Source organism: Apteryx rowi, unplaced genomic scaffold (genome assembly GCF_003343035.1).
Source record: "Apteryx rowi isolate R43461 unplaced genomic scaffold, aptRow1 scaffold_428, whole genome shotgun sequence".
In the NCBI taxonomy this organism is placed as follows: Eukaryota; Metazoa; Chordata; class Aves; order Apterygiformes; family Apterygidae; genus Apteryx; species Apteryx rowi.
The window spans coordinates 578143-591553 of NW_020450681.1; the positions used below are offsets into that span (position 1 = coordinate 578143).

Sequence of the window (13411 nt, forward strand, 5' to 3'; positions counted from 1 at the left end):
CTGAGGCAGAACTGCTTGATGTGCTTTGTTAGTCTCTGGAGAATCGCAGAGTTGTGAATAATTACATTCTGAGAGGGAAGATAAAAGTAAAGCAAGTGTCGCTGAGCAGTACCTTCAATAAAGGGCCTTTATTTTCCTCAGTAGAAAAGAATTGTGATCATTTAAAAAATAATGCCAGTTCTGTTTCTTCCATTTAGCATAAAATGGTGTTTTAAAACCTGTGAATGCAGTTTTAGTTTAGTTGGAGAGAATTTTATTGTGATCAGGTTCAGCCAGAAGGGGGGGATATAGGCTAAGTTCTGGAGTTCACCCAGCATGTCTGGGTGAGTGTACTGATCTAAAAATTGCAGTGGAGCGATGAGATAATAAATATACAGTGATTAGTGAATCAGACGTTCACTGCTGCCCTATTTGGTACTATGTATTACTGATGCATGGTGTACATAGTACCATGTTGTCACTAACGTGATGGTTAAAGATGTGTTCTTGTTTATTTTGTCACATGAGGAATTAAAGTATTGATTCTAGGTGTGTTTAGGCCAAGATTAAGAGCAATCTAATGCAGCTTGCATAGAACTTTTATTTAGCGTAGTTATTGGACTCTGGATGCCTAAAGTTAGGGATGGTTGTAGTCCTCAGGCCTAATCCTGTAAAGCACTGGGTGAATCTGAGAAAGTATGAGACACCCAATTTCAGCAGGAATTAAGGAATGGCTTGAGGATCTTTGCTTCCTCTCTGGATTTTTGTATTACTATTAGCTTCTCTAGTAGCAAAGCAAGGTGACTTTGCTAAAAGCCCTTTGGAAGCATTGATCTGACTGATGTGTCAGTGCTTGTTTGTAAATTCCCTCAAATGAATTTAAGAGGAGACCGAGTGGCTTTGTTGGCATTGCAGCCGTTGTTGTTCTTATTGTAGCATTTTTGCTTACTGTCCGCCTCCTAAATGCACTGCTTGCTTTTAAGCTCCTAGGAAAAGGGAGCGTGGAGCTCTCTAAGACTAAAACTTTGTCAGCAGAAGAGAAAAGGGGGCTATCGCATAGAGAATACAAAACCTGTGCTTAGGGGATCTGGCTTAACTAGGAATATCTGTAGAAGAGGTTATGGAATAGATAGCAAAAAGAGCAGTGGTAGTTTGGCAGGGCTGGCTTTTATTCACCTGAGTCCTAAAGGAACTGAAGGATGAAATAGCTGACCTTGTAATGCCGATTTATAACCTTGCTTAAAGTTGCTCTGGTATCCGAGGACTGGAGGATGGCAAATGTGCTGTCAATTTTTAAGAAGATGCCAGGGAAGGTCTGGGGAGCTACAGGTCTTTAAACCTGAAATCTGTACAAAACAAATCGGCAGAAACTGTAGGAAGGAATCAAATTAGTGGATATTTGTATAAAGATGATACGCTGGGAAGGGTCAGCATGTTGTCTGTGAGGGAAGTCCTAGATCCTACTGGAGGTTCATTACAGGAATCAAAAAGCATGGGGACGGAGACTGACCTAGTCTGCCTATTTTTCAAAGCTCTTCCAGCAAAGCTCCTTATCAGAGTTTCTTTAAAAAGAAACTTAGCGGAGATGTGTAAGAGAGAAGGTCCTTGCATGAATGGATGAATGATGAAAGGGTAGAAGTAAATAGCAATTCCAGTGGRGTTCAGCATGTCTCTGCTGGGGCCTTTGCTTTTCATTATAATTATTGAATAAGCTGGAAAAAAGGGCTGAGTAATGAGGTGACAAAACTTGCTCTTATGGGCCTGAGTGACTAGGAAATAAAATGGCAGAGGAAATTCAGTATGGATAAATATAAAGTGATGYGTGGAAGGAAAACACTCCTAACTTCAGTCAAAAATGATTGCTGTTTAGAGCCGAGATCCTGGTTATGGTAATCCCAAAGAAACGTCAGCCCCATGCTCAGCAGTCTGAGCCCTCTCATTAAGAATTATGAAGCACAGTTGTTAAGATTATTGCGCATTATTAAAAAAAGGGTTTGGAACAAAGCGGGGCGTAATTTTGCATCTGTATTCAATATGCAGGCAAACCGCAGTGTGTGTTCTGGTCTGCCTGTCTCCAAAAGGATATAGGAGAAATAGAGAAGACTGGGCAGAGAACAACAGAGATGTTCAAGTGTGGAACAGCTGCTGTGTAAGGAATTAGTAACAAGTTAGGACTCTTCTATCTGGAAAAGCCACAACAGAGGTGGATACAAGACAAGTCTAATAAAATCCTAAGTGGCCCAGAAAGGATGGAAAAGGGCTGAAGTTGTTCACTGTTTCTCTCCCCCAGTTCTTACACTGGAGGGCATGAAATGAAGCTGGTAGGAGCTGGCTCCAAAGCCACAAAAGGAGCTGATTTGTGGAGCTAGATGCTGTAGGGTGTTCTAGCTGCTAAATTTAGGCGAATTCAAGGGGCTTAGACAAATTTGTGGAAGAGAAATCTACTGAGGGTTATTAAATACATAAGAGCAACATCTGGCTCAGGAAGTCACTGAACAGGAACAGTTGAAGGCTGGGAGAATAGTAAGGGATAGTGTCCAGCACACGTCCTTGCACTCATATCGTAGTGCATCCTCTTGACTAATGTTTGAAACTGAATATTGAGTTAGATGGACATGGGACTGACCTGGTAGAACTGTCCTTGTGCTGGTACTTCTGTGAGCTGTAATTCTGCTGTACCTCGTGTTTGAAATGACTTTTTTCTTTTTTCTTTTTTTTTTTCTCCAGGTAAATCAAAGACCAAGGAGAACCGCCAGTCAATCATCAACCCAGACTGGAATTTTGAGAAAATGGGCATTGGAGGCCTCGACAAAGAATTCTCAGACATTTTCCGACGAGCCTTTGCTTCTCGAGTTTTTCCACCGGAAATTGTGGAGCAAATGGGTGAGTATGATACAGGGCAATATAGCTGGAGTACAGGATGCAGGCCTTTTTGATTCAGAAAGATTAATATCATCTAACAACCTCATGATGCTGTGATGCTGTGGTTGCTTAGGGATCCAGTAGACTAACAAAGCCTTTTCTTTTCCTGTTGCTCCTAAATGTCTTTCATACTCTTGTTACTTGGCTAGAGAAGGGGGACAAAGAAACAACTTGAATACTCAACACCGTAAATGGAATATCTGAGCAGATGAGATATATGGTTTACCTGGATACTTTTCTGTTGGAACCCAAACACTTCCTATTCTCTTGAATACTTACAGCAAAGAGATTGAATGCTCCCATTCCTGACTTACCTGCAGTGGGCTRTCTGCACAAATCAAAGGAAATTCTGGGTTGAATGATCTTGCCTTGCATATAATRTCTATTGTCCTGGCAATTGCACTGTAAACCTAGGTCCTTTGCACAGTGTTAGCCCAATAAATAGAGTATCTTGTGTGATCTATGTTTAGTCAGATTTGAAACTCTGGAGAGGATGCACGGACAGTGCATGTCTTGAAGTTTGTGAAGCACAGGCAGTGGCATGTCTTGAAGTTTGTGAAACGAAGCACAGATGCTAAATACATCTTTTCAGGGCTGGAAGAAAGAAGGGCAGTCCCAGTACTTTGTTGCACGCATGCTGGCAGGCAGATAAACAGTACTGGTTTTAAAAGTACCTCTCAGTAAGCAATATGCAACTGCRGGAATCTTATTTTTTAACATAAAATGGCTAGGGATATCTTAACTAGTCTTGTTTCTCTAAATACAATCTCTGTGGATTTGTGTTTAAACTCTGGATCTGGAGCTATGTATTCTTTTATTTATGTTTGTATTTCTTGACCTACCTCCCCTCTCCCCAGAAATAAAGCAATCAAGATTTTGATCGCAAAACAGATTTCCATCAAATGATATGTCCTGTTTGTGTGTAGCTGTGTACAGTGTGTCCATTCCCAGTGAYTGTGGAATTGATGTCAAAGTAAACTTTCCTGGGAGGTGCATTAGGTCTTTTCTTACAGTGATTTAAACACTTAGGGAGAAACATTGAAGAAACCCTATAGGCTAAATCCAATTAGTGCCTGACTCTCTCTCCTGACTTTCTACTTCATATCGAWCTAGTAGCCAAAGCCTTCTGGTGGCTGATCTTGGTTCTCTTGAATTTTGTGTCTGTGAACAACTCATTACATTCTCAAACTGAGGCAGAGAAGTTAAGTGCCTAATTTTGCTAATATTTAGCCACTCTGCAGAGAGAAGTGAGAAGAATGGTGTTAGTTATGGAAAGAAAYGCTCTTCTCTCACCTATATGCTGTATGTTGTGTCCAGTTCAGAAATGTTCCTTCAAGCAGGCCTTTGGATGGACCAGCACCCTTTACTTGAAATAGTTTGACATTTTGAAGCAATCATCCTATATCTTCATAGCAGCAGTGCAGAGTCCTTAGCCCTGACCATGCATGAAGGTAAAAGATTCAGGTGTTGGGAGTTCTCATCARTGTCACTTGACCATAATGAGAAATATGCTAGTAGACTAGAAAGAATTATAGCTTGTTTTCTGTTTGCTATAGCTTCACCTCTTCAGCTTTCCTGGCTGCATGCTGCCTGGTAGCATGCTAACCAGTGATGTGTCAAGGTAGGATTATATTCTCTTGGTATTATCATTGGCTGAACTAATCTGAAAGCTGGGTGCTATTTGGTAATGTGCAGCAGCTAACTTTGTAGGTGGAGGTCTTTCATGGCAACAGGTACYTCTTGAGAAGGTCAGAAACCCTGACGGCTACAGTGCGAGGTCATGGAGCTGCTTTTCAGGGTGTGCTGCTTGGATGGGTCCTCTTGTTAATTGGGGTTGCTTAATACAGGAAGAAAAAAATTCTCTGAAGGACCACTAGTATTTTGATTACCCTGGGCAATGAATTAAAGGTGTGCCCTATTATTTATATAAATACATATACCCTTACTTGTACGTGTTTACACACATACTACACAAAGAAACATTTTTCTGGTAAGAAGTTAGACTCCAAAYAGATTTCTCTAGCTCTCTGATTAACCCCAGGGCTAAAAAGCTTATCTGAAATTTGAAAAAACAAAACTTTCTGACATTCATTTTCTTTGCCTTAGTTATAACTTGCTCTTAACTATATTTCAGATCTGAAATGTCRGTGTGACAGCTGTTCACCTTTGTATATAATTTATTGGGAAAGGAAAAGAAAGAATGTGCTTGCTATCTGGTGCTCTAGTGCTCACCCACTTCTGGTTTTTACCCAGTGCTCACAGGCTGCAACTTCCATGCCAAATGCAATAAATATTTCTGTCTTGTAACTATATAGAGGCTGTAGAGACCCTTCAGAAATTGCATGCAATTTGTGTGTGGTTTATCTAACTTCTAAGGAATGTTCTGGGTTTGGAGCATACAAATCAACTTCAGTTAACCATGTCATCCAAGGGTGTAAATACTACTTGGATGCTACAATCTATGGTTTATCCAAGAGAAGAAATCTTAGATCGGCTTCAGTTAGTCATTAAACCTCACTGTAGCTYCCTACTGCCCCTGAAAGGGCAAATTTCCCTTTCCTTACCCACGCCTTTTCCCTGTGCATATACACTGCCTCCATTGTGGTTGCTTTGGGCTTGTATGGTTCTGTGAAGAGCTAATACACCAGTTTAAGGTGATTGCTTTTAAGGCTGTACTTCCACAATCGTTTAATGGGGATCCTTCAGCATTATGAACATCGGTGATGCAGTTATCTCTCACCTAATGTTTGGCTCTGAAGTTAATAAGCTTGTGACTGCCGAGGTGGAAATACATCTTTATGTGGTTGAGAATCGAGGAAGTATCCTGAGACAAAAGGGGGATTCTTTTTTAGTGGCATCCACGAGGCCTCACTGTTGTAGGAATGGTACTTTTAAGGAAAGACCTTTATATTTGCAGGGCAGCTGACGGAGGTAAGATAGCAGTCCAGTTACTTTAAAAAAAGGAAATTTTAATGTGTGTATGTATTACATGTTAACTTCGTGCATCTTGAAAAGCTTTCTGTTGTACTTATTTGTAACTGCACAWAAGGTACCTAAGTTATTCTAGTCAAAACAGCATACTCTAGTAGGAGAGGGGAAAAAAAGGGTATCTTCATAATGGACAGCTCTACACAAGCAGTGTTTCTAGGGAATCCTCCTCTTTTTCAACCCCTTTCCGATTCCCTGTGACATTTAGCTCAAAGCAAAGCTGTGCAACTTAGTGGTGAACTGCAGCCTTTCTACTGCTTCTTCCCCACTAAGCTGCTTAAGACTAGTTTTGGTCACTCTTTGTAGCTCRTGGGCATCTTCTTTTTCAGACTATAGTTCCTCCTTTCTATTTGATAAATATTATACTTTTATAAATTGTTCCTGCAGATAAGCCTTTTCTTCACATCCATGTTAAATGCTAGTTCTTTCTGTTGAAACTTTAAATTCAGCTCGTTCAGTTGCTTCTGACATTGTCTAACATTAGGATTGCTGAATACTTACTATAACACCGTTCTCTTTCTCCGACTTCAACAAATGTTTAACCGTTTGGACTGAAAGTTTTGATATTCAGTATCTGAGACTGTAAATTTCARCCAAACAAAACCCCTTTTCTAACTTGTCAAAAGAAAATGCTAGTATTCAACTCTCTTGTTTTCCTTTTTAAAGGGCACTAGATCCCAGTTTCTTACCTTCTCTCACAAGTTATGATGTCTAGATCACCGATCATTGTTATTTCTCTTCCTTGGGTCATTCTTAAAATGCCCTTAAAACAGAGCACAGTAACCATCTGAGGTGCCAACCAATTCCAAGTAGATTAGAAGGGTTTGTTTGTACCTTGATGGCATGTTGCTGGTTTTAATCAATATAATGATTTTTTGTTTTGCAACATGCAGTTAATTATTCCTACCCAAATGTAGAAACCTGTGCATTGAAAATGACATTTAAATGAATTTAATTCTGCCCTTCAGTGTACTTGTAGCTGTTGTAGTTTTGTGATGTGCAGATTTACTAGGTACATTCTGTTCCATCTTCCAGGCTGTTAGTAAAAGCATTGCATAGCAGTGGATCCAAGGTGGATCTGTTCTGTCCCTTCCCACTCTTGACACTGAGCYATTGAGAATTGTTTCAAAGTTTTTTTTTGTTTTTTTTTTTAATTTTGTTTTGTTCCCCCCTCCCCAACCACTTTTCATTTACCTTAACTTCATTCAAGCTGTGTTCCTATGAGGATGTGTAAGACCTATTATAGCTTTATGAAAGTCTGCATCTCCCCCTACTGATTTTTTTTTTTTTCTCTCAACCCCTTCGTGACATGCTATCCTTTCCTAGAGGGAAGTTGTGTCAAACCAATCTAATAAATTTCTATTAGCAATTACTCATATCCTTGTTTTCTTTTAACCTAGTTAAAAATACTTTGTGCCAGACTTCTTCCAGGAATTAGGTTAGTGACAGGTCTATATTTTCCTGGCTCTTCTTCTTTTCTCTTTATGAAGTTATGGATGACATTCCCCTTCCAGTGTCTTGCCCATCTGCTACAAGGTCTCAGTGGCTCTGAGATTGTTTCACCCACCCTGAGTACTCTTAGGTGAAGTTCAAGTCCAGGTAATCTGCAAGTATCTACTATTCTTTTGTGCGGTAACTTGTTCTTATGTTATTCTTTGCTCAGTTCTTGCCTGTTTGTTACAGGCATTAATATTGGCGGGCACTCAACATGTAAAGTTTTCACTCAAGTAAAAATTATTTAGCAGTTTGAACTTAGTATTGTTGATGGCTTTCTTCTCCATTGAGAAGGGGACCAACGCTTTCCTGTGTCTTTTCTTCCTAACATGCTTATAAAATGAACCTCTTCTCATTCTGAAGCATGTGGTTCCCTGTGGCCAGGGTGGCTGAATCTGGTCATTTAGCTCTTTCTCAGCATATCTGAAGACTTCTGTGTGCACTTTCTTTGGGAAGGACAGCTAAGAAGTCTTTGACATCTGTCTTTTCCCTCACCTTCTTCAARTCATAGAGATTGACYTCAGACCACCCAAGCTCCCCCCATRCTACAGGACTWGAAGGAAGTTAAGAAGCCAATAACATGAGGGAAAGTCCTGTGTGGATGGATAAATGGTTGAGGGAACAAAGTAGGAATAGCTGGTCAGCACTCTTTAATGGAGGAAGGTCACAGTCAAGTTCTGCAGGGTTCAGTGCTGTTCAACAAAGGGAAATACGAACTCCTGCGCCTAGGGAGGAATAACCCCATGCACTAGTACATGCTGGGGGCTGACCAGCTGGAAAACAGCTTTGCAGACAAGGACCTGGGGGTCCTAGTGGACACTGAGCTGAACATGGGCCAGCAGTGTGCCTTTGGGKCCAAGAAGCCAACAGCATCCTGGGCTGTTTCAGGAAGAATGTTGCCAGCAGATTGAGGGAGGTGATCCTTCTCCTCTACTCAGTGCTGGTGAGACACACATCTGGAGTATTGTGTCCAGTTCTTGGCTCTTCAGTACAAGAAAGGTATGGACTTACTAGAGCAAGTCCAGGGAAAGGTCACGAAGGMGATTAAGGAATTGGAGGATCTGTCATCGAGGAGAGTCTGAGAGAGCTGGGATTGTTCATCCAGCAGAAGGGCAGGCTCCGGGGAGATCTTATCAATGTGTATAAATATCTGATGGGAAAGTGTAAAGAAGATGGTGCCAGATTCTTCTCAGTGGTGCCCAGTGACTGGACAAGAGGCAATGGGCACAAATTGAAACACAGATAACATGTCTTTACTGTGAGGGTGGTTAAACAGTGATAGGGGTTGCCCAGAGAGGTTTTGGAGTCTCCATCCTTGGAGATATTCAGAACACAATTGGACACGGTCCTGGCCACCTGCTCTAGCTGACCCTRCTTGAGCCAGGAGTTTGGACTAGATGATATCCAGACATCCCTTCCAACCTCAACTGTCCTGTCATTCTGCAGAAGGATCTTCCAAGGCTGAGCCACTCGGTGGTAAAAGACCCRGTGAAACTCCATGTTGATCAGTGAAAATTGATGTGCATGAAGTAAAAAAATCCTTGTAAACTTGTAAAAGTTGGGTTCTGAGGTGACTTTCCCTTCAAGAGCAAAAGTTTTGGGCTGTAATAGATATACAAAAACACCTGCTCAATGCTTAATGGGAGTCATTCATTTCCTACTTGAACTTTATGAATGCTTAAGAAAAAATAAATCAAAAACCAATGTAGAACTTAATTATGCCCCTGTATAAATGTGTAAATTTTGTTGATATTTGGAATGCTAGATGCAATTCTGGTCTTCGCTCTCAAAAAGGATGTAGTAAAACTGGAAAAGGTTTGGAGGAGGCCGTCAGGATGATTAGAATGGAAAACCTTCTCTGCAAGGAGTGAATCAGCTTGAAGATCTTCAGCCTTGGGAAGAGAGAAGTGGGAAGGATATGAGAGATCTACAAAATTCTGCATGGCTAGGAAAGAAAAATATTTGCTCTTTCAACACAGGAACATGAACATGAAGTGGAGTTTGCAAATGGCAGGCTCAGAATAAAAGGAAGAGACTCTTCAAGAAATGTGCTGCCAGGAATTCCCCTATTATCTAACAGATRGTGTAAGTGAGAGAGTTTTGCAGGTTCAAAGGGAAACTAGAAATGGACATGGGATAGAAATCCCTCGGTAGTTACTTAATACATAGGGACCGTTTTTCAAGAGATGCCTGAGCTGCGTGTGGTAGGAGGTGGGAGAGAGAGGTATCTTTCTAGCAGGTGCTTGTCCTGGTTTTATACACTTCTGTGTTGATGGCTAGTCATCGTCATCAGATACTGGGCTATAAGGACTTTTGCTCTCACTTCATGTGGCTATAGTTATGTTCTTTAATTAGCAGGCATCACCATTCCTTGGCAACCACAATTTTGCTCTAGTTGGAAAACCAGGCCTTGGGACATCCAGTGACCCTGTTATGCTGATACTTGTTTACTGTGTAATGCTTTGCTGGTAAGTATTTCGTAAAACATTTACAAATTACATCGTGTTGACTTTATAAGTAGATAGAAATGATCCAGCTTTACTTCAAAAAGTAGAGAATACTGAGGAGATTTATGGCTATTAACACCTAGGTGGGRTATGACTATAAACATCAGCTGCTGTGTCCTGCAGTCCATCCAACAATTCTACATAATCTTCATCTTAAATTAGCTACGTTTTTGTAACTTATCTATTAAGAGGCAAAGGCTCTTTTTTGCTGCAGTGATGACATTTTTTAGAGATTAGTTTGTTTTGTATATATTCTTATCGCAATCCCTTTTTCTGAGAGTCATGATTTTGTTTGTGTAGCCAAAGGCATTGTGTTGGAAGCTCCTTTAAAGCTGATTTATTTTCATTTTTTTATCACATTCCATCAGAAATTGATAAATGTCTTGCTGTTGCTGTAAATCTAATTATTGCTTCTTTATACATGCATGCATTAAAAATCTTCTCACATCTATATAAGACCTAATGAGAAAGCTGGGAGACAGTTTTCAAAGGTCTAGAAAGAAGTTACCGACTTGGTTGTCCTCTCTTTAGAGTAGCAAATGATTTGTTACATCAAACAACTGGCTGTTGAAGGTCCACTTAAGATAAAAACTTCTGTTTAGAGTGTAGCCCTTTGCCGGTCCCAGCTTTGAATTAAAAGCAGAAGCAAGTTACTTCAGTCTCGCTACTTGTCAGTAGCACGTAAATCCTACACGAAGATTAACTGGAGGCAGTGATCTTGGCTGGAATAATGGTGGGTTTATGGGATGAGAGGAGGGGGAAATTCCACCCAACTATGTTAATGGAACATCTTGTCTGTGTGGTAGGTGAAGTCCAGGAACCCTAATCTTATTCTAACCTGCTTGAAGATTAATGTGAAAAGATAAACATCTGTCCCTGATGTATTCAGGATCGGTACTTTACTATCGATGTAGATTCCTGATAGGTGCATCTGAATGATACAATCACGCCAAATGCTTTGATTTTAATGAAAAGGGGAATTCTACTCCCAAGTAGAAAATCTGTATTATACTAAAACATTTCTTCTGATCTTTCAAAGAAGCGAGTAGTGAGAAATGAACAAATAAACTTMATTTTTTCTTTGTGGAAATGATAATCTGGTTCAAAAGTGTTCGACTTCTTTTGGTGACATTAGTAATTATCCCCTTCTCACCAGTTTTCATGATTTTCCCCTAATATTTTGTGTCGAATGCTTTCCGTACAGGTAGTGCAGTTTCTGTTGACATACCTGTTCAGCCTCTAACTGTATGTCATTAAATTGTATAATTAAGTATCCCATTACAGGAATGACCTTTGATTTAGAGTCCTAATGGTAAGCTTAACGAGTTAGAGATGTCTGCACTGCTAATAATTTACGTTTATAAGATTCTCATAATGGTATTGACATTTGGCTGCATTGGTGAAATCAGCAAAGTGGAGATAAACTTAATCAAAATTCCTGTGTGGTGYGTAGGGTCCCACTGTGATTTGAGACATAACATTTGTAGTTTGTCATCACCTGTCTATTTTAATAAAGGCCTGCTTATGTTTAAAACTTTTTAATTTTAGCCAGGTGAATGTAGTTACACAAGGAAATCTCTGCTGGAGTAGCTTGTGGCAATTTTATTTTAAGAGGAACTAATCGCTTTGGTTTCAAGGAGGTTTCTTCCACCTGAGCAAGAGTCAGCTCCCACTTAATGCTTTCCCTGTTCAGTGTATATTCAGTGTGAACCAAGTCTTACGGCAGGTGGTTTGTAATGTCCTTGATGTTCAGATGTGGGGGAACACGTGTACGTGTTGTTCCTTGCTGAAGAGCAAACATGGCCTGTCCCATGGTGGTCCAAACTTGTCTTTTTGAGGTTCAGTAGTTAGATGTCAAGCTGTTTCTGGGATCTGGAACCTGCTCTGTCCTGCAGTTGATCTTTTTGCTCTAGTGGGATGAGTAGCTAATGGCCTAGTAAAGCATGAGGACTTTGGCAGGTAGGAAGCTGAAGCAGCGGGCTGGCTTTGTCCAGCCTTCTTTTCTTCTATATTCTTCTTGCAACAGCCTCTGTCCTTTCAGCAGCTCATCTTTTTTTCTCTTGGCTTATCATGATGAGACATAACACTTTCTCGTGGTAAGTTTGAGTACAAAGAGGGGAAAATCCTGTGAGGCTTTTTAAGCAAATCTGTCCAAAGGCTGAGATAAGACTTCAGGTGCAGTGGGCTAGCCCTTTGTTAAGGCTGTATTTATTGACACAGGCGAGGGGAATATTTGGGCTTTTCAAGAAGTTCACTTTGCTTTGGGCTGTAGAAGAGAAACGGCTAGCAGGTATAACTAGGTTATCACGCCTTCTAGGAGAGAGCTTTTTAATTGCAGAAAAACTAGAAAAAAATTAGGATTGAGCCATTCCCTGTAGTTTTGTCTCGTTTGTTTGTTTGTTTGTGTTTGGAAAGGATATTAGAGAAAAATGGAATTTTGCAGTGCAGTTTCCCTGCCTGTTTCAGGATGCTCCCAGGCCTGTTTATATACATGTGCCCTGACATGCTGGCAGCCTTTTGATAGCYTCTCTTGCTGGAGCCCAGAGGAGCTGTCTGAGCATCAGCAAAYTTCTGTGCTTGGGATTTCCCTTCAAAGTATCACTCATCATCCAAATCCTCCTTTGTGCTGTTTGGCTACATAGGTGATCRTGTTCCTCCACAAAACACATTAACAATAACTTTTGTGACATTGATTTGACAGGAATAGCTTTTAATTTATCTATGCCTCATTCGTTCATGTGTGAAATTAGTCTTTACTGACAGTATATTTTGTTCATGTTTTTGACTCCTGGATGCCTGAAAGTTGACTAATGAATTCTTCTAAACTACCTCTCTTGTTTTTTTTTTGTTTTTTTTTGTAGTAAGACTTTCCCCTGCAGAGGAGCCCAGAAGAAACTTTGAGCTTTATTGCTGTGCTTACCCAATGCAGTACTGTTGCTTTCTGAGGTTTTGGTAGGGGTCAAAAGCTCCTCAGAGTGTTGGTCTCTTGTAACTTCATTTCAATCTCTCATGAATAACCTGAAAAAGAGAGAGCAGTGCGTGCAGATCACAGAAAATATTTTGTACTGAGCAGTTATTCAGATTGAAATCTATATTATCTGGGAGTAAATGAAATGAAACCACAGCTGAGTATTGCTAAGTGAATACAGGAGAAATGTACTTGTTCCTTAAATGCAGATCTTTCCCTTGAGGTCTCCGCAACAGTGATGACTCTGTGCTAGCGAGAGAGAGAGCGAAGAACTTATCACATAATTTAGACGAGCTGGAAACCAGGAGGGAAGAGCCTGACAAGGAACTCGAYATGCCCAAGCTCATTAAGCTTTTGATGATGCTAGAAAGTGAGCTCAGGTCCTCCAAGTCTGAGCTCAGTGCCAACACAGATTGCTTCATTTCTTTGCTGTTAATGCATCTCTTAAGCACTGCAGGACTCTTGTTGCATGGTTTACGCGCTTAAAAAAGTCAATCAGCAGGAATGTAGTCTCCTAAAATAAACACATTATGAATGTCGTCTACTGCATGGA

At 40.4% G+C, this 13411-nt stretch overlaps 1 protein-coding gene across 2 annotated transcripts in view; it reads left to right on the top strand.

The window, feature by feature from the left end:
* NSF (N-ethylmaleimide sensitive factor, vesicle fusing ATPase) overlaps window positions 1-13411 on the top strand; it is a 71190-nt gene that overhangs the window by 19295 nt on the left and 38484 nt on the right. For both annotated transcript variants that reach the window (XM_026076195.1, XM_026076193.1), the window contains one exon: window positions 2707-2862. In XM_026076195.1, coding sequence (XP_025931980.1) covers window positions 2707-2862 — 156 coding nt within the window. The remainder of the gene's footprint in view (window positions 1-2706; window positions 2863-13411) is intronic.